Below are 21,788 nucleotides of genomic sequence, written 5' to 3' on the forward strand. Positions count from 1 at the left end.
TCGTATGTTCCTCTGATGCGGTGGTCATGGTTCTCTGTGTAGTTGATGGAATCACATTGACGTTGGTCTGCAAATTTAAAGGTGTGATGATGGTATGGTAGGTAATCAAATGAGCGGTCTTGTGGATGAAATAATTTACTTTCCAATTGTTTTTTACGATTCCTAAAATGAGTAGGATAACGTTATATTAAGATAAAGTTAAAATATTTTTTGAATCAATAACTGTTAAGATAAGTTTTAAAAATATTTTAAGATTTTTATGAAATTATTTTTTAAATTTTTAAAAATATATCGAAGGATATGTGTTATTTTTTTTTATTTATAAAATTTAAGATATATTTATATGAAAAGGAAGAGAGATAAATATATTCAAAAAATATTAAATAAAAAGTCATTTGAGTTTTTTTAAGAGTTGTCATATAAAATTAATAAATATATTTAAAAAATAAAAATATTTTGTATAACTTATTTTTTTTTATCTATATCATGATTAACGAAGTGAATATAATTGAAGTGTGGAATATGAAAACATTGGTAATGTTATTGTACACTGTTTTTTTAATATTTACAGATTATTAATTATTTTTAAATATTAGAAACACTTGTACATAATAAAAAAGTTTATGTTTGGTAAAAATTATAGACAAATTTTGAAAAGTAATTAATAATTTAAGAAGAAATATTGTTAATTTTATTATTGTCAGAAGATAGTATACAAATAGCTTTATTGTGAAAGCAAGGCAGGTGTATAGTTTTTCAATTTAATTTTTAGGATGAAATGTTAAATGAGACACTATATTTTAATTTAATGCTAAATTGGTCACTAAAGATCAAATAAGACACCGGATTTTTACACATGAATTAATATGATCTTTGTATTTTAAAAAATATCAAATAAATCATTATATTTTTAAATTTTAGGTCACATTAGTTATTATTATTATTATTTATATATATATATTTTTAATGCTGTTCAACAACGTCTTAATTCTAACAGCACTATGTCTATGTCGATCAAAATAATGCTATGCAATTGCAAACGTGCAGATTGAATCTTAAATTCAGATTCAAAAATCTCCACATGATTGTAATTTACTTTTTTTTTTTTACAAATATAATGGTCAATTTCGTCTCAAATTTTTGGTCCTAATTTTTATTCCTCATATTTCCTTTTCATTTTTATTCTAAAAATAAAATTTTAAGGTTGTTTAACAATTTTGTTTAAGGTAACAAGAATATTTAAGTTATCATATCAGCATAATCTATTTATATTTTAAATACGTGACAGTGGCTAAATATAAATTTCATTTTAAATTTATAAAAAAAAATATCTATTGTTATGTATTCATATCATATGTGAACTCATATATATAAGAGATTATTATTGAATTCTAAGAGCATGCTAATAAGATGATTTGATAACACCATTCCGGTGAGCAGGGTGCATGAGATTGGAAAGGAAATAAAAAATAAAATGAAAATTATAATAATAATAATACCAAAAAAAATAATTACAAAGTAACGAAACTCTCAAGTTCATACACTATTACGTTATGTTACATGAAAATATCTCATAGGTGTTTTTTTATGAAAAATACTATTGGTACACCTTTATGTACATTTTGGGCTATATAAAAGTGTACCAATGACAAAAAAGTCTCTCATGAGGCACATAAAAACGCGTGAGGCGTATGTGAGGCGAGAAATATTTTGATCATAATACCCCCTTATATAGCCCAAGATGTACAAAAATGATGTACATCTAGCATGATTCTTTTTTTATTTTTAAAATATTTCTTATTCTTATTTCAAACTTTATCTATGTTTATTTTTTAAAAAATTATCCATTTCTACGTTTTTATTTTCTATAAAAAAAAAAAAACGTTTCCTATGTTTATTTCCTAGCAACATAAATGCTACGTACAGGAGAAAATATTTACCTTTACAAGCAACTTCGTCTTCGGTCTTCACCATATTATATTATATTAGTTTTTTTTTTTTTTATGCCATTTGGTGTCCCTTATCACATGCATGTGGCTGGCACTGTTGCCTTTTGTCGCTGTCAAACTTCCATCAAGCCATCTCTTCACCTAATTTACTTCTGTTCTCTCCCTCTGGCCTCCTTCCGCTCTTTGTCGCTTTTCTACTTTTAAAACATAATATGCACTTTAGTTTATACATTATATGTCAAATATTAGTGTTGTTTTTATCTTACATACAGGGGAGGATGCCACGCAAGTCTCACTGGGCCAGATTTTTTTTTTAAAAAAATATTTTTTACAATGATTTACTACTGAAAATAAAAATATATATATTATATTTTCTTACTAAAAATAAAACAAAAATAACTATTAAAGAAAGTAAGTATATAATGGCACCGTAATAACCATCACAACATTTTTTACAATTTGTTCATAATTTTATTTTTTTACAATGATGATGTAAATAAAATTAGGTATTAAAGAAAATTGTGAAGCAAAAACAACAAGAATGGAGGAAATTTATATTGAAAAAAATGAACAAAGTAAGTATTAAGCAAATTAATGTTGCACAATTTCATATGGATCTCGGACTGAGAACTACAATAATGGTGTCGACGTTCGATTTTAGCCGACCGTGATTCGTTTTGGGCCGCGGTGAGTAAATCCAAAATACCAAGAAGAAGAAAAGAACCAAAATTTCTAACGTGAGTCAACACTGAAATTTTTACGTGGTTCGGCCAGAACGATGTCTACTCCACGACCGCACTCTGATTATTCTCTCAGAATAGCGGTATCTGATTATTCCCTCTGTCCTTCATGATATCTTCGATTCTTATTTATATTGAGGGGCCTTTACAATACATATAACATATAGAAATACAATGACTGCATAATAAGAGGACAAACAACCCTTATCGCTTACACAAAACCGGGAGTGGGATCCCCATTACGAGGAGCATGGGCTATTACAAATAAAATGAACGGACCCTACCTCTGACTTCTCAGCAGTTTCGTCACTTATGCAAGCTGGAGGTTTTAAGCCAGCGACCTGGATGGTCCAGCGATCTGAAGGATATTTCCGAGAGCTCGTTAGTTAATTGCTGGGAGCTCATTAGGAGCTTATCGGGAGCTCGCCAAATGTTTGCTTTACGAGTTTCGGATTTCGATGGTGGCTGGACTTTCCTTGGCGAGGTCGTCTGGGCCTTCTTAGCTTCCGGTGATTGGGCCGATCCATCGAACCGAGTCTGGCTCATGTGGGGTGATACGGGAAATACATATAACAAATGGATTACCATGTTAATTTTTTAGATCAAATTAGAAGAGCCTACTTGCAAAGAGTCATGTGTCAGTCTCGAAATCAAGACGATTCATTTCAAGTTGGTTCAATGAATTTGGTAATTTGTTGGAATATGGTATAAGTAACTATGTCATGTTTTGCTTATATTGTTATCTTTTTAAAACAAATAATAAAAAAAAAGGGAAATAACAATTCTTTTATGAAAAGATGGTTCAATAATTTAAAAAAAAATAAAAGATAAAATTTTAAGTTCATATTGAAGATGCTAATAGTGCACACAATTAAATTTGAAATAACTGTGAAACCTTAATGAATTAAGAACAAAATATTGAGACAGTTTTCTTCAGATAGTTAGAACAAATACTGTGTGATTATCGAATTCGTCTGAATGCATCAATTAGTTGTGTTCGACTTTTTCTAAAGTAAGAAGTAGCCTTTCATGGTCGTGACGAGTTTAAAGATTCAAATAATCAAAATAATTTTCTTGAGCAATTACAATTTCTAAGAAGAAAAGTTATAAGTAACAATTGTAAAAATATATATATATTTTACTATTATTATTATTATCTTATTTTTAAAATTATATTTTTTATATTTAAAATCATCCCCACTAAATCAAAATTCTGGCTCCGCTTACATAAGTTGATCTAACAAGTATCAAACTTTGATCAAATGTAATTATATTAATTATTTTTATTCATTGTCATGTCATAAATTTTTTTATATAAAAATTACTTTTTCGTTATGAGTTAGATTAAGAAGGGCATCTTAGACAGCATTTTATCAGATTATGTTTTGAATGGATTTATATTCTTAATGTCTTTTTATAAGTTAATTAAAGTTATAATTTTTATAAGATGAATTTTAATTTAATTAAGATGAGATATGTAAACAAGCAAACACATGCACCCATCGGACTCCAAATCTTATATTTACGGTCTTGAACATTTTAAATTATTTTATCATTATAGTATAGATGTAAGTGTAAATAATGGGTCGTCAGTGCAACATAGGCACTGGTTTCTGGTTCCTTTGGGGAATTTGCAAAAATACACTTTTGTTGAGAGAATAATGAAAAATAAGATAATTTTTTTTTTTTTTTTGTGAAACTAGAATTTTTGAAATAAACAATGACAAAAATATCCTTGTCCCTTTCTTTCTCATCAATTCATCATTCTTTTTCATTTTTAATTCTCATTATTTCACACCACCATCATTCATCATTACATACGATAGGAGGCATCATCAGAGTCAGCTTCTCTAAGAGACACGAAAAACTGCTATACCCAAACAGTTTCCACCACTACTAGATTTTTGGTCCAAAACGCAAACTTTTACGCAGGTGAAGCTGCTGGCTGTTATTGATATCTTTAGTCCACATATAACACTTAAAATGGAGTGTCTCATAAAAGTGAAGAACAAGTAGTAGAAAATTAATGCTACTTTGTATATTTCATCTACTTTATAACAAAGATGATGATGCAGAGCCGATCACCTTCTTCTGTCTCGGACTAAATACCTGCAAAAAGAAGTAGGGACTTGCTCCCCGTGATCCCTCTGACGCTTAAGTCAGTTCATAGGGTTTTCGAGAAATATAATGGTAATGAAAAATAATAGAAGAGTCTCTTAGGAGTCAGATCCTATACCTATAGAGGTTGTCCTCTATTTATAGATGTCCTGTGGTCTTTCCAATAGGAGATAAGATACCTTTCAAAAATAGAGGCTGATCCACTTTCCATGGGGAGAGAAAATAACCTTCACCAATGGAGATAATTCTTGGGATGTTGGAGATATTCTTGGTTGACTGAATCTTCCTCTCTATCTCTTCCAGTTCAAAATCATAATAAAGATATAAAGATAAGTAGAGCTCCTAAGACTTGACATGTGGCGATCACATATTGGCCTTTACTGGCACACATGGCTCCAAGTTAATGGTAACCTCCCAGGGGTAGTACAGTAAAATTTCCCCCTGTAAATATTCCCTCATCACTTACCCCCCACTCCTTGAGCTGATCGAGCAAGGAGTTTGGGCAGTTGAATGAGTAGTTGTCATTGTTTTTCTGAGCCTCCGTAAAAAAGTTCTATTAAAAATTGGGTTAGCAGTCTCGGATGTTGAATTCGCTTTTCACGTCTCCCAGTGCCATTTCACTCTTCCCATGCAGAGGAAGATTAGATCGCTTGAGGTGATAGAGACGTTCAGGGATTTTCTTATGGTAGAGAGAGGCCAGCTCTTAAATTAGTACATATATATTTTTATTGTTATTTTTGGCCTAGGGCTGAGGCTATGCTAGTCGAGGCCGCATTCCTTATTTTCGGGGGCCGCTAGCCGAGGTTGTGGTGGCCTAGGCGAGGTGCCTTATCTTCGGGGCCGCTGGGCGAGGTTGGGTGCCTTGTCTTTGGGGGGCGCTGGTCGAGGCTGCTTGCCTCGTCTTCGGGAGCCGCTGGCCGAGGCTGCGTGCCTCGTCTTTAGGGGTCGCTGGCCAGGCTGTGGTGGCTGAGGTTTCCCTCTTTCTCTTGCTTTCCAGAGCTCATAAAATCTTGGCCCTTAACCATTTATGTGTACTAGGATAAGCTCTATTATCCTGATAAGGCAGCTTTTTCATGTAGCGCTGCTTGCTTAACGAGAATTTTGATCATTCGGCTTTCGTTGGAGGTTCTTTCCGAACTGAGGGGGGGTTACATCGAACCTTTTTGTTTTGGGAGTGATTCCTAGAATTGATTCCTTAATTATTAGAGGTGGTCCCCTTTGAGCCTTCGATGGTCGAGGTTCGCAACCCCGAACTTGTTCCTTAATTCTTAGGGGTGGTCCCCTTTGGTCTTTATTTAGCGGAGCTCCGTAGCCTCCGAACTGGTGCCTAAATTAGTAAGGGCGGTCCCCTTTGGTCTTCGTTTGGCGGAGGTTCGTAGCCTTCGAACTGGTGCCTTAATTAGTAGGGGTGGTCCCCTTTGGTCTTGAGTTGTCAAGAGTTCGAGGATCATATGTGATCCTTTTGTCTTGAGTTGTCGGGGGTTCAGGCCCCCCCGAGGATCACATCTAATCCTTTGTTTTTAAGTGTTCGGCGGTTCGGGGCACCCCGAGGATCACATCTGATCCTTGAACTCTTGACAACTCAAGACCAAAGGGGACCACCCCTACTAATTAAGGCACCAGTTCGAAGGCTACGAACCTCCGCCAAACGAAAATCAAATGGAACTGCCCCTACTAATTTAGGCACCAGTTCGGAGGCTACGAACCTCTGCAAGTGATGAGGGAATATTTACAGGGGGTAATTTTATTGTACTACCCCTGGGAGGTTACCATTAACTTGGAGCCATGTGTGCCAGTAAAGGCCAATATGCGATCGCCACATGTCAAGTCTTAAGAGCTCTACTTATCTCTATAATCTTTATTATGATTTTGAACTGGAAGAGATAGAGAGGAAGATTCAGTCAACCAAGAATATCTCCAACATCCCAAGAATTATCTCCATTGGTGAAGGTTATCTTCTCTCCCCATGAAAAGTGGATCAGCCTCTGTTTTTGAAAGGTATCTTATCTCCTATTGGAAAGGCCACGGGACATCTATAAATAGAGGACAACCTCTACAGGTATAGGATCTGACTCCTAAGAAACTCTTCTATTATTTTTCATTACCATTATACTCCTCGAAAACCCTATGAACTGACTTAAGCGTCGGAGGGATCACATGGAGCAAGTCCCCACCCCTTTTTGCAGGTATTTGGTCCGAGACAGAAGAAGGTGATCGGCTCTACATCATCAAAAGACCATTTCATATTTCTATGCAATTTTTGTTATTATTGATATATCTTTTAACTAATATATATTAACAACCGATACTTTTGAATCAATATCTATCAACAACTGATATATTTGAACCAATATTTCTAAAATCAATATCTATTAACAACTGGTATATTTTCGATATCTACAATAGATATCTACAATTGATATCTAAAATTGATATTTTTAGATAACATTTGTGCTTGTTTGACGAAAAACTTGTAAAATGTGAAGAAATACAAAAAATAGAATATAATAGTAAGTTAGGTAGAAAAAATAAGACGCACAATTGCTATGTGTGAGGAATTTTAAAAATATTATCAATAAATTAATCAGCGAGGAAGAAAAAGTGCTATTAAAAAAGAAAAACAATGAGAGAGCTAGCTGAAAAGTGAGAACATTTTTCCAAAATTTAGTACTGCCAGTTCTATTTTTCCAAATTTTCCTAGATGGAGAGAAAGAAAGAAATAGGAGCAAGAGAGATTGGCAGCGAGTGAGAATGTGCAGAAAAGAATAAGTCATGATCCTATACCTAATACAAATGAGAGCATTTTTATCTAGTAAAAATTCAAAAAGTTCTAATTTTGTAAAAATTTCGAACGTGTCCTATTTTTGCAAAGTTTAGTACCGAAAGTCCTATTTTTGCAAATTTCCCGGTTCCTTTCCACTGAAAGTGTATGCCACCAATGCACCGCATTAGGGAAAAGGTACCAAAGAACTCTGTTCTTTTATCCAACATACAAGCCCACTCAAACTTCATATATCTATCTATGCTGCCTGTGTACTTGTACTGTTTGTTGAAATGTCATCTTGTAACTGTCTTAGTTTTAGCAATCAATTTCTCTGCTCTCTCAGATTCTCTGGGTTTAGAGCAAAGAAAATCACTAATGGAAGCTACAGTGTGAGGTGTGAGGAAAGGGGGTATTTGGGTTTAGATCAAGAAAATGATGGGAACAGAAAGCTGAGGATTTTGGTAGCTGGAGGGGGGATTGGGGGACTGGTCTTGGCTCTGGCAGCAAAACACAGAGGGTACGATGTGAAGGTGTTTGAGAGAGATTTGAGCGCAGTGAGAGGTGAGGGCCAGCACCGTGGCCCGATTCAACTGTTGAGCAGTGCTTTGGCAGTATTGGAAGCCATTGATGAAAAGGTTGCCAGGCAAGTTGTTCAAGCTGGATGTGTTACTGGTAACCGGATCAATGGCCTTGCTGATGGGATCTCAGGCGATTGGTATGTTGCTGTTTGTTTTGCTCCTGAATACTTGCTAATTACTTGTTTCTGTTCTTGACTGGTATAGAGGTTACATGCTCGTAAATTTAAAAAAAAAAAAAAAAATGATTGGTTCTTTTGTTTATTAAGCTTTTGCAAGTAACAAGGAGTGTTTATATGGTGCAAGTTAGGATTCTGTTGTTTAATAATCACTGTTTAATTCTTGCTGATGAAGGGACTAGATAGGAGAACAGTACTAAATGATTATAAGGGCAGAAATTTGCAGGATTGTTCTTGTCTAGACCATTGGCTTTGTATCATGCTTTATGTTTCTCCATATCCAATTTTATCCTAGGAAAAATTTCTGGGGCATTATCATGCATATGGTTGAAGGCAGGGTTATTTTAATTTCTTTTCTGCCGAGTTCATTGACCTTTTCCCTATCTTTTCTCACTAGGTTAATGGATTCAACTTCTTGTGTTGTAATTTATTGTCCTTTGATATGTGAAACGGTCTTATCATGAACTTGGAAACCAGTTCTTCATATTTGTGCAGCTGCAATTCTACTTAAAATTATATCACTGTTTTGGGAAATAATAAATTAAGGTGACCTTTCCACTGGATTCTTGCCTCTTCAGGTTTGCAAAGTTTGATCTATTGACCCCTGCTGTGAAGAGGGGACTTCCCATCACCCAAGTAATATGTAGAATAACACTGCAAGACATCTTAGTCAGAGCCGTAGGGGAGGATGTAGTTAGCAACAACTCTAAAGTTGTTGACTTTGTGGAAGAATCTGGCAAGGTTTGAAATTTCCAGGCATTCGATTCAATTTCTCATTGGATTTGTTGTATTTACACTATAACCTTTATATATACATTGTATTATAGGTCAAAGTGATTCTTGAAGATGGAAGACAGTATGAGGGCGATGTTCTGGTTGGGGCAGATGGAATATGGTCAAAAGTAGACACTTTTATCTTTCAGTCTCTCTTGCTCTATCTAAAAAAACACTCTCTTCCCCTTCTGCTTAGTTTACATATAAACCTTATCTACCTGTTTATGATGCTCTAGGTGCGTTCAAAACTGTTTGGGGCACAACAGGCAAACTATTCAAACTATACATGCTATAGCGGGCTAACACACTTTGTGCCACCATATATTGATACAGTTGGGTATGCTTTTGTTGTTATACTGAATCCCCAATCTATACAATGTTCTAACACACGTGTAGTTTGGGAATAAAATTATAGTTGGGAAAGTAATTCAATTCCTTTAATTTCAGAAAAGTAGTAGTTAGAAAGCATACAATCTTATCCTTCTTCGTTCTTCATAATCATGATCTTGAGTGTCCTCCTTGAGTTACTTTACAATTTAGTCAAGTTATTTATTCTGCTTAAAAGTTGCTTCTATCACATAAGAAAATCAAATCCATTTAACATTGTCCTGAAGATACAAAAATGCTTGGTTTTCTTATTGTTGTTACATTCTGGGATGGTAGGTATCGCGTATTTTTGGGATTGAACCAATACTATGTTGCTTCAGATGTAGGGAGTGGGAAGATGCAATGGTATGCCTTCCGTAAGGAAGCCCCCATGAACGATGACCCTCCTGGAGGTAACATTCTCTCTATTATTCAAATTTATCATAAAATGCGGTGTGTAAGCTCTAATTAGATCCATAAAGATTAATTTCAGTTATAAGTTTTGTCATTTGATGCTTCAGGTAAAAAAGAGAAACTTTTGGAACTGTTTGGCAGCTGGTGTACTGAAGTAGTTACACTAATCTCAGAAACACCAGAGAATATGATTTTGAGACGAGATATATATGACAGGGATATGATCTACTCCTGGGGAGTCGGGTGTGTGACTCTGTTAGGTGACGCTGCTCATCCTATGCAGCCAAATCTCGGTCAAGGGGGTTGCATGGCAATTGAGGTAATTGAATTTGTAGTATAGTACAGTTACATTATGAACATCAATTGGAAAAGTATGTAGATAATGGAGAACTTTTGCAACTATGAGCGCCCAAATTTGCACGTTAGGTATGATATTAGATCGTATAAGAATTACTGTAGATCTAATACATGAGCTTGATAAGGTTGCATGGCAATTTCATGTGCAGGACTGTTACCAACTCATACATGAGCTTGATAAGGTTGCCGAAACTTTTGGCTCTGAATTTTCCCTGTCAAATGAAATTGTTTCAGCTCTTAGGAGGTATAAACATTCCTGTGAATGCCAATAACAATGGATTTTCTGTTTTATAGTTGATTCCCGAATCTCTAATTGTTTTACACGAGTTATGTGAAGAGAAATATCATGTCCACTTTCAAGAGTCTTACAAAATCTGGAATAGCATATGATTTCCATTGTTTATGTTGATCCAAGTATATGGTTTAATTAAATGCTGGAGCATCTATTTTGAATCTTACCATGTTCGCTCATATATCTAATATCTTAGCTAGGTTATTCATGCTCATGTTTGTCCATGAAAGTTAAGTCAAGTATAAGGCAAAAGCTGTCCAAATCCAATTATCATTCTTACTTCCTGTCAATTCTCATTAATAGATACGAGAAGAAAAGAATGTTTCGAGTCAGCATCGCCCACGGGATGAGCCGAATGGCATCACAAATGCTCGCCGGTTACCGACCATATATGAATTTTGGATTTGGTCCACTATCTGTAAGTTTCCACACTCAAGTTCGTACTTTAACGTCTAGTTCTTCCTTTTCTTTGAATTCCAAATGGCAACATGTGATTGTGAAACGTGCTTGTTTTTTTTTTTTCCTGTTTCATACACCATCGGAGCATCATAATTACATTCTTTTTTTTTTTTTCTTTTGATGTTACTGTTGTAGCATCTGTTGTCTTGGCGGCCAATGCATCCTGCAATCATTGTTGCACGTATACTTCTGCAAATATTTTTGCCACAATACATGGTTTGGATGATAGCAGGACACGGGTATGGAAAACAGTTCAACTGTCATTTTATTTTCAGTGCCACAATATTTGGATTTTTATCCACACATGTTGAAGTTAGTATTATATGAAAGCTTTATTATTGGGCAGTGATAGCACAATGACATGGTATCACCGCTACATTGAATATTTTCTACTCATCTACAACTTCTGAAGATTCTTAAGAAAATGCCAAACAAGATATTACTTCTGTTTCATCTCTTGAGTTGTCGGCCAAGAGGTGCAATCTTAGGTTGTTCACGTTTGCCATCGTTGCAGGTTATGGTGAAAAAGAAGGCGACCGCTTTGTTTTGCTCAGGAAAACTATAGCATTCTGGTTGCAAAGGGAAATTTATAGGAAGAGAGATGTGATATTGTTAAGTTTTACATATGCGCTGTGTTGATTACAGATTTCTCCTTTCTGATGTTCTGTCAAAAAATTTGTATAGAAGGACCTGTAATTTAATGGCTTCCTTTTCTTTTCTAATATTGCTTGAAAAGCTGAGCCTGACTCTGATCTCGTGGGTCAAGGCCTTTCAATTGGTCAAAACATTTTGAAAAAATAAAAATAATTTGGTTGGTTGGTTGGTTTGTGTCTCGCTCATATTCGAAGATCTCAGAATCTCTTCTGGGCGCACTATTTGGTGGGATTCTCTTCCCAAGGAGGCGTAGTTGGCTTCTGCTGATTTCATTTCTTGATTTTCTAATGAAATCTTTCTTTATTTAAAACATAAATACAAAATAACAGTTGGCCCGCCCAGGCCTGATTGTACCGGCCCACGAGGGCATATGTGGGCTGGCTCAATGGGCCTCGCTGCAGTCTTTATCCGGTATCTCGAAATTTCATAAAATACCCATCGAAACGACATCGTAGAAATATCAGCGCGGGCTCGGAGCCTCGAATAGAATTCGAACCTTTAAAACCCAATTCGAAGTGGAAACCCTACGTAGGTTTTGCCTCTTCTGCTTCCCCAATTTGTTCAGACAAAAATCTTCTTATATATAACATTCGTATAGGCGCAATAGATATTGGGGCGGTATATATTTTGTGGATAGATATTCTTTGTGCTTGAGATCGGTTGGTTTGGGTCTGATGGCGATGGAATTTACCCGCAAGAGAGACAATCCAAACGATACATTTGAAGGCAATGGAGGGCTTAAGAAATCAAAGCAAGGTTCGTTATTCGAGTCTTTTTGTCCGAACTGTTCTCTAAATGCTGTCTTCGTTTCAAGTGTTACGTCGATTTTTCATTTTCGCTTCGTTGAATTTGTTCATACTTCTCTCTCTCTCAGTTTTTCTTTTTTATTTGATACCGTACTTGAACATCGTCGGCCGAACTTGTTTTCCGTCTCTGTCTCTCTTTATTTTCTGGGAAAATTTTGTTTAATGATATGCTTAATTGGTAATTTATTAGCTTGTAGGCTTTATTTGGGGAAGGAATGCAATGATGTGTCAAAGTTTCTGAAAGACACTACAACTTTTTACCACCACCTCATTTGCCACTTAGGGTCTGTTTGGCTAGGCGGTTTGACCGCTTATAAGCTATTAGTTTAGCTTATAAGCTGTTAAGCTTGTTTTGTGAAGCGTTTGGCATCATTAAACGCTAGTCCAATAGTGTTTAAAAAAAGTTGCCCCAGGCATAGTTCTGGCAAAGGAAGTACACTGGGGTGATGCTCTTTGGGCCCCCAAGTTCAGTGTTCGGCCCCTGGTTAGGAGGGAAGCTATCGTTTGCCGCCCTTACGTTTGTGGCGGAGCTAGGGATCGAACTAGCCGCTGAGTTCTTTGATTTACTTCTCCTGCTGATGTCGTAGGGTCGAATAGTGGGGGCGCTCATGATGGTGTGTTAACAAAAAAAAAAATTGTTTAAAAAAAGTTCTCGCCCCTAGCCTTTCCAAAAATGCTGGTAGGAGCTTTTGGCGTTGACCAAGCAAAAGACGGATTTGCCCTCACATGAATGCATTATTTCCAATCTACCCATCAGCTATAATCTTACTGCCTTTGCCGTTGCCGCCTCCCTCCAACTCCTCCTCGTCGCGGCCTCCCTCTAATGCCAATTGTCGCCGCCTCCAGCTCCACCGTTGTGTTGGCTACTACCTCCAAACCCATCCCCATCGAGCTGCCGCCTCCAGCCTCTAGTCTCCATCACCTGCATCTGCCACTTCCTCCTCCATCAGACGTCGTCCGCCACCTCCAGCCTCCATCACCTGTCGTCCGTCGCTTCCTCCAACATCAGTCGCCCTCTGTTGTGTATACATGTATATGTACATGTATATGTATATGTATATGTATATGTATATGTATCTTTTTTAATAACTGTATATAAATTATCAATTTATAATTTAATTTTATTAAAAATTAGTATTTTTATACATTTTATTTATATTATTCAACATGTATATTTTCATTTTTTTTGTCAAAATAGTTTATCAACTTGTTCAAACCAAACACATAAATATTAATTAATAGCTTAAAAGCACATTTATTCAAACACATTATCAGCTTAAATGTTACCCAATTTTTAAACTTTACACAACTAAAAAGCCAAATAGCTTTTAAGCTACATTACAAAATGCTCAACCAAACAGGCCCTTAATCATTTATGTGTGTTCATCACCTTTATTTGATGAGATTGAAGGAGAAATTGAGCAAAGTCATATCTTGCTTCTAAGAGGTGACTTGAAATTGTGAAAAGAAACCTGTGATTTACAGCATTCATTGCGGGTGATTTGAACGACAACTCTTTCTTCTCTTCTTGTGGCTGCATCCTAACATGGTATTTTATCACTGTTTGTGCTCCATTTGGATTTTCATAGATTTCTTCTTCTTTCTTATTATGAAGACAATATATTACGTAATAGAGATGGTAGATTAAATCCTATAAAGGTGAAGTAAATTGTCATCTTTCTGTGAGAAGCAAACAAGTAAAACTCACCTGCTTTAAAGAGGAGGGGCTATCAACAGGGATTGGTAATTTTCTGGTCAGAAGCTTTGAGGAAGATGCCTTTAGTTAGAAAAAGTGGTGGTGAGTCCAAAATTTGATAAGGTTTTAGTATCTACATTTGTTTGCAAGCACTAAATGATCAGATCATAAGATTTCTGATGTGGTGATGGTAGTATTTACCTTTTCTTTGGCTTGGTAAAAGGACATCAACCAGATGGTAGTTTTTAATGTTGAATGTATTTATGGATTTAACTCTTGTTCAACTAGAATATGATATCCTTGAACTTATTGGATTTGTTATCAGAAGTATTGACTTTAACGTGATTCATCTGTTTCGAATTACCAGTTTAATGAAATGTGGATGCTCTAGGAAGTTTCTTAATCAATAATTCATTGAACATTTAACTGAGAGAAAGACATTAATCTTCTGTAACAGAAATGGAGTCCTTTGGAACTGGTGTAAGAAGCAAATTAAAGCCATGCTTGAAGTTTTTCAGGTTCTAATCTTGATCTCTGCAACGTAAATATTTGAGTGAGATTTTTATTGTAATTTGTTTTTCAGTGGTTGATGAATTTAGGATAAAAAAGATGTGGTATTCACTTCAGCTTAAATTATGCCAACATTTTCATTGAACAGTTGTAACAAATGAAGGAGATAGATAAATGACAAATTATAAGTTATAAATACCTCAAGCTATTTCTGGAGCTCTAAATTATTATAATTTTAGTTTTTTACAATTTTGAGATTATTTAGACCCTATCATCTTTATGAATACAATTACTAATCACGGGTCAACAAGAATTGGAGTACTTCACTATGCCTTGCCTTGATATATCACAAGTGCAGAGTTTTAGGTTGTATAAATCAATGTTTCCAGAGTGTACTAATACTTAGTAATTTACATATTAGAATTAGAAAATGTTTTTTTCTCTAAGACATGAATTTAATCGTCCAAAATGATTTGAAATTCTTTCATAGGTGTTTATTAAAGATTTTGGGTCAAATATAAAGTGCAACTCAATGCAACGACTCTGATACTGTGAGAAGTGAGGAGGGTCATATACATTTTCCCTTCCCGCTTAGAAAGGAGCTATTTTTGTTGTCATGACAGAGCAACCTTAATCTACCATAGAATGAACTAAAATCTAGGGAAAGTAGATTTTTTGAAATGGAAAAATATGAACAGATTGGTGATTGGGGCATCATAAATCTGTTTGATAATTTGAAGGAAAGATAAGTCAATTGTATTATTTTGTTGGCTCTCAAGCCTTTGCCATTATATTATCATTAGTCATGTGGCTATCATGTTCCTTTTACTATTTCATTTATGAAATAAGTCACATTGGACAAGGGGCAAGGTTGGCATACGACATGCCAATCCGAACTGTGATTGTCTTTGAAGAAAATTTGTATAAAAGCCGTGCTCCACCACGACTCCTTTTCTTTCTAAACCTGCCCGTTCAGTAGGAAAAAAAATCATTCCTGTCCAATTATCCTTTGCATTGCATTTATTTGTGTTCATGTAAAATGTCAATTTTGTTATCTCATATCAATAGTTCAAAAGGAGGAGAGATTATGGGGGATATTCTTTATAAAATTAAGAAATGATGGTTAAAGTGGAAAGGTCTGTCCAATATTTTATATAATCTTAAAATTTTTGTAAAAAATTTAATCAGACTGCTATGAGACTCTGTTGGCTCAAGATGTCAGAAGTATCTACATCTACATGTGCAAAAAATATAAGCATAATTGACATGAAGTAGATGTATAACAATACAAGAAAAGAAAGAAATAAAAGCAATATTATCCTATCCATAATAACATTGAAATTGTGCCTACACAAAATAAGATGCATGAATAGGATTAAAATAGTCTGGATGTGCGAAAAGAAGACTAATAGATGCATGCAAGGCAAGTGAATGAAATGGAAGAAATCTGTAACACAAGGTGGAAAAAGACCAAAAATATATAGTGCGAAATCTTTAAATATGAGATGTAGGATATTGTGGTTTTATAGAAGGTATAGCTATCAATATAGATGATTGGAGAACTAATTTATGTAGTTGACTTAGTACGATCAAGGCTTGTGATGGTGATACTTATTCGTGTGTATGCATATATGTCAAAAGTGTTTTTTAGCATTAAGCTTAAAAAAAGTAGTACCAAATCTGAAAGTATGATAGATAAGCCATCTAGCTCTTGTTATAAACTGTAAGGCGCAGGTCATAAGTGGATGCCTGCTGTTACAATTCTTCCATCTTTTGCAGCCTACTGTAAGATTCATCTAGTACAGTTTTTTCTTTGCTTATTTTCCTCTCATATGCTGCTGCTCTGGTCTCTGTTACAGCACATCGGGATGCTCATTTGGTGACGGGTGTCATTTCCTGCACTATGTTCCTGGTGGCTACAGGGCAGTTACGCAGATGACAAACCTGGGGGGGAATCCTGTTCCTTCTGCAAGAAACCCTGTTGGGCCGCCACCTTTTGCTGATGGTCCAGCTCCTCCTGGGAAGACTAAGCTTTGCAAAAAATTCAACACTCCAGAGGGTTGTAAGTTCGGTGACAAATGCCATTTTGCGCATGGGGAGCTGGAGCTGGGTAGGCCCGGTAGGCTATCTGGACAGTTTGAGCCACTGCAATCTGGTCTGCCTGCTGCGGCCAACTTCGGTGCATCAGCTACAGCAAAAATCAGCATAGCTGCATCGCTGGCAGGTGCTATCATTGGAAAGGGTGGAATGAACTCGAAACAAATTTGTCGCATAACTGGTGTCCGGCTTTCAATAAAGGATCACGATTCAGATCCAAATCAAAGAAACATTGAGCTTGAAGGAACCTTTGATCAGATCAAAGAGGCTAGCTCCATGGTGCGCCAGTTTATAATGAATGTTGGTGCTGTCAAGCCAGCTCTGGCTGGTTCTGCTGGCAGCTACAAGACGAAGATGTGCGAGCATTATGCCAAGGGCTCGTGCACTTACGGGGAAAGGTGCCATTTTGTTCATGGAGTTGGTGATTCATCCAACCCACTGGCTTGAGCATTTTATTAATTCTAAAGATTTTTCGGTAGATATGGGAATATAGTTTGTTTTTGAGATTTTGGAAGAATACCTTATTGTTGTACTAAGGTTTAGTAGGTCTTGAGTTACATTTCCTTTCTCCGGTAATGATTTCCAACCCTCTCTAAATCCTTTATGGGATAACATCGTTTTCTTTCTTTCTTTATTTATTTCTTTTTTAGCTGTGGGTATTAAGAAAAATCTTTGACCCGGTGACATTCGAGTTTTGTCCCAGCTACTGGTAGACTAGTGCGCTAGTTAGTACGGGTGAAATAAATAATCTCAAAATTTTTGCAATACTGAATTACCTGCAATGTTGGGATCGGGTTGCAGAAGCAACAAAGTAAAGTACTAGGAACTTTTCTACTGCATTAGGGCAAAATTTGGATCTGAATATTGAGATCTCAGCCAAACCTTAAAGCTCACTATAATACGTGCTAAAGACCACGTAGTCATCTTGGCACAAGGTTCTTTGTTAAACTCGTTGTAATCCAGTGGTATATATCTAGTTATGGAACAGAGTATATGGGCTTTTCGGCAGAGTTGCAGCAGAGAAAACTATATCCACCTTAGTATAGGTAGGTACATATATCGGTCTGTCTTCCCAAGTTTACGATACTAAAAGCTGTAACAATGGATAATGAACCACAATTATCTTTAACAATTAACAATCAAGGGCGTAAAGATTGGCTATTGAACGAAAAGGACCTCTTAGGTTTTAAGAGGACTGGCTACTTGATGAAGCACCTGTTGCACTCTTGTCTCTTTCCCCAGTAACAGAGAAAGATTCGAGATTAGGCGGCCTGAGTAAGAAACACAAGCTCTTAGTGCACGTTATACGTGTTTAAAAAGCTTCTAGATCAGATTGCTTGACACCCAGTAACGAAAGCAGATACAACAATCATTATTGACAATGGCATTACCAAATGAATAGTAGATGGTGACACAGATCTATAAGTGGGAGCATGAAAATAAGGGGTATGAAATATGCGTGTTAGTTGAAACTTAACATGCCCATTTTACTGGTATCCTTTCTGCGGGAGACTGGCAGGTTCATGGATAATGAGCTGTTAAGACTGTAAATTCATCATGAACCCCAACAGGGGAGCTTTTCAATTTTACCAAACAAAGGTTGTCAGTAAAACTCATCCCACAATACAATAGAGATGTTTTCAACTCATTCCCAAAATCTTTTGGTTCTGTTGGAGGAAACGCCAGATGACTTCAAACAGAACATGGTTTGCAATGATTATTTTACCTTGCTAAAAAAAGAAGCATGGTTTTTGGACTATCTTCATAACTGAGTTGGGTAAATATTTTTCTAACCACCTAGGTTTCGTGACAAACTCCCAACAAGGAATAAAAAGAATGACAAACATGCCTTTTCCTCCATGGGTACCACTGCTTATAAGCTGCTTCTTGAAACTACAGATTATATTAATTCACCCATGCCCAGAGCAATACAAAATAAGCTACACGTCAATCAAAGTAGTGTTTACATAGATGAAATGAGGTGTATATTCAGGCCCAATAGGGTCAATAAGACTTAGGCCTAGATCAGTTAATAAAATTTGGTGCGGAAATTAGGTATGTGGGTGTATCTATGTTAGCAGACCGATGGGAAAATAAGGGCTGCTTGATTGGCCATATTTTTTTATATAAATTCTAGTTTTGAAGATGTTTGATTAACTATATTTTTCAGATAATACAAATTATAACTTTGGTTACGTGATGGCCTTTTTCTCACTTTTACTGGAAAACAAATTCTCGTGGGGGGAGGGGGGACCGCTCCTTCATCCTTGAGTTTCTCTTCCCATTTGGCGCCGGATCTTCCCCTTGTTCGTCGCCATCTCCGTCGAAGACGAGCTCCGAGGGTTCATCTTCATTTTCGTTCAAGATAAGATTTTCGGCTCGGCCATCTTATGTTTTCATTTCTGACTTCCCTTTCCCCTGGAAGCATATATGCAACGAGAAAGGGACAAACAGTGAATGAGAAGCAACGACGAAGTGAGCGAGAGAGAGGACGAGCGAGTGAGAGCGACGGTGAGTGGCCAAAGGATTTGAAGGGGTGAACGGCCCACGGTGAGCGACCATTTCCTCTCCATCATCCCCTTCCCTCTTACACAGCTCTACAACAACCCTAAGACCTAACCCGATCCTACCCACAAACAACCCATTGCTGGTCATGTTCTTCCACTTTTCTTTCTTTATGCGATTCCATGCATATTTATTCATTTGTTGGAATATACAAAGTGGATTTCTTTGGAAGGCTATATGGACAGTGAGGCCTTTATTTGTATGAATGGCATAACTTGAGGTTTAGTTTGGCTAGGCTTTTTTTTAGCAGCTGAAAAATTGGATAGTGTTTAAGTTGTGTAATAGCATTTAAATTAGGTAGCGTTTAAACTGATAACGTGTTTAAATAAATGTGCTTTTAAGCTATTAGTATAAAATTATGTGTTGGGTTTGTAAAAGCTGATAAGCTGTTAGAACTTGACAAAAAGACTAAAATAGACATGATATTGAATAATGCAAATAAAATTTAGAAAATATATATATTTTTTAAAAAAAATAAATTGATGTCTAGTTAAAATACTTACAATTAATAAATTATAAAAAATGTAAAAATATATCATTTTTAAACTTTATGTATAAATTTAGATTTAATTCATAAAAATCTAAATATATATTATATTAGATTCTTAAAAAATATATTTTATTAAAATTAATATATATTATATGTTATATATAATATAACATATATATTATTACATGTTATATATATATATATATACATATATACACACAGTGAAGAAGTGAAGAAAAAGGCCGGCAATGAAGAAGGAGATGGGCGACGGCGACGGCACAGGAGGCGACCGCAAAAGGAGGTGAAGTAGGCGACAAGAGACGCGACGGCGTTGGTCGGCTTGCGGCGGCGATGGCGGTAGCAAGACTGAGGCGACTTGTGGCAGCCGAACTGGGCTTGCGATGGCGATGAAGGAGCCGACTTGCGACGGCTGAGCTAGGCGACAGCGACGAAGAAGCTGGGGGGTGATGGCAACGGGCGACAGTGGCGGTGGGAAATCGGTTGCAGAGGGTTGAAGAAGAAGGATATGGGTTGAAAATTTGTGTTTTGGTTGAAGATAAATTGATAATTTCCATGATCAACGTAGCTTTTTCTCTAATAGCAGTTTGCAAAAGCTGAGGGAAAGGAGTTTTTGAAAAAACTATTCAAATAGCGTTTAAGCTGTAGAACGTTTAAGTTATTTGAGTCTGTCAAACACTTAAAAAACTTGACAATTGAAAAGCTACACTAATAGCTTATAAGCGGTCAAACCGCTTAGCCAAACGGACCCTGAATCCGTTCTCATCATTACCATTAATGATTTCATCATTGATAATTGTAAGAAGAGAAGATGCATTAAGACTGACTAGTGCTTTGTGTGTAAGGTGCAGGGATTTGGTAGATCATATTGTGACATTGTTTAGTGGTTTCTAAGTTGTAAAATCTGGTATGGTTTTCATGATTTTAGACCTTTTTCGCTTGTGGGTAACGAGCTTTCTTGGTAGGAGCTCTAGATTGGTGTAGAACATCACTTCTTTGATGATGCGGTGAATATGGTAAAAGAGACAGAAGAGTTTGTGAATGTGTTAGAAGTCAGTTACATTTTTCAAAGGAAGCACTCTTGGATCCCTTTTTTCATGGCTGAAAAAGGATTCCCCATTTTGCATATCATTTCTGCTCTTTGTTGATGGCTTTTACTTTAGACACATAATTTTGTTGGTTTTCTTTTCTTCCACCTTGTAGGTTCACCCTTTTCTGGCATTTTAAAATGAATTTGATTTACTTGTAGAAAAATAGAAGAAAAGAGAATTCTGGCTGAATACCACTGGGATAGTGGGCGTCATTAGATTTTCAAATTCTGTTGTGTATTATTCAGAAGTTTGCTCCTTTGTCTTCAATACTGATGCTAAAGAAAGGGATTTTAAAATCTGTTGTGTATTTCCTGTGGAAGCTTCTTCCTTCGATCTTTATTGATCTTTCCCATAGCCTGAGTCTCCTTTCATTCAGAAGAACAGTATTTATTGACTTTTATCGTCACTAGTTATTCTCAGCGAGCTTAAATACTTCTAAACAAAGATGCTTTCTTGACTTTCATTGGATTTTATGGCACATTATCGACAAAACCTATGGGAGAGAAAATGAGCTCAAGCCTAATGGATTCTACATCTAAGAATTGTCACATACGTTGGAATGATGCAATGGATAATTGTATAATTAGCTCATTATATCATTAAGTGTTGATCGGTCACAAAAAAAAATGACGATGGTGTTACTACATCTCAAGTGTCCAAGGTAATTGAGACCGTATATAATGAGCGTGGAGTTGTGGTGTCGAAAAAAAATATAAGGGTGCGTTTGAAGACTATAAAGAAAGAATATGTTAAATTTCGTCAATTATTAAGTACGAGTGGTGTTGGGTTTGATCATAACACTAAATGTGTCACAGTCGATGCATTGACTTGGGAGGAATTTCTTAAGGTATAATACTTTATCGACCATGCAACT

At 36.0% G+C, this 21,788-nt stretch overlaps 2 protein-coding genes across 3 annotated transcripts; both read left to right on the forward strand.

Annotated features, from left to right (window-relative positions):
* The first annotated feature begins 7,744 nt into the window (after nt 1–7,744).
* LOC127802619 (zeaxanthin epoxidase, chloroplastic-like) lies at nt 7,745–11,778 on the forward strand. 2 transcript variants are annotated; one of them, XM_052338533.1, is made up of 10 exons: nt 7,745–8,286; nt 8,904–9,066; nt 9,153–9,227; nt 9,336–9,429; nt 9,804–9,878; nt 9,987–10,198; nt 10,386–10,480; nt 10,832–10,946; nt 11,123–11,226; nt 11,502–11,778. In XM_052338533.1, the coding sequence occupies exons 1-10, from the start codon at nt 7,862–7,864 to the stop codon at nt 11,509–11,511; spliced, it is 1,368 nt and encodes a 455-aa protein (XP_052194493.1). In that variant the 5' UTR covers nt 7,745–7,861; the 3' UTR covers nt 11,512–11,778. The 2 variants fall into 2 exon arrangements, with proteins under 2 accessions (XP_052194493.1, XP_052194492.1); XM_052338532.1 differs by having other exon boundaries at nt 7,746–8,286; nt 9,336–9,436; nt 9,763–9,878; nt 11,502–11,776.
* Nucleotides 11,779–12,172: 394 nt separating this feature from the next.
* LOC127802620 (zinc finger CCCH domain-containing protein 31-like) lies at nt 12,173–17,376 on the forward strand. The gene is made up of 3 exons (XM_052338534.1): nt 12,173–12,397; nt 14,601–14,661; nt 16,513–17,376. Exons 1-3 carry the CDS (start codon nt 12,316–12,318, stop codon nt 17,195–17,197), a joined length of 828 nt encoding a protein of 275 aa, XP_052194494.1. The 5' UTR covers nt 12,173–12,315; the 3' UTR covers nt 17,198–17,376.
* The last annotated feature ends 4,412 nt before the right edge of the window (nt 17,377–21,788 follow it).

This window comes from Diospyros lotus, chromosome 5 (assembly GCF_014633365.1).
Source record: "Diospyros lotus cultivar Yz01 chromosome 5, ASM1463336v1, whole genome shotgun sequence".
In the NCBI taxonomy this organism is placed as follows: domain Eukaryota; kingdom Viridiplantae; phylum Streptophyta; class Magnoliopsida; order Ericales; family Ebenaceae; genus Diospyros; species Diospyros lotus.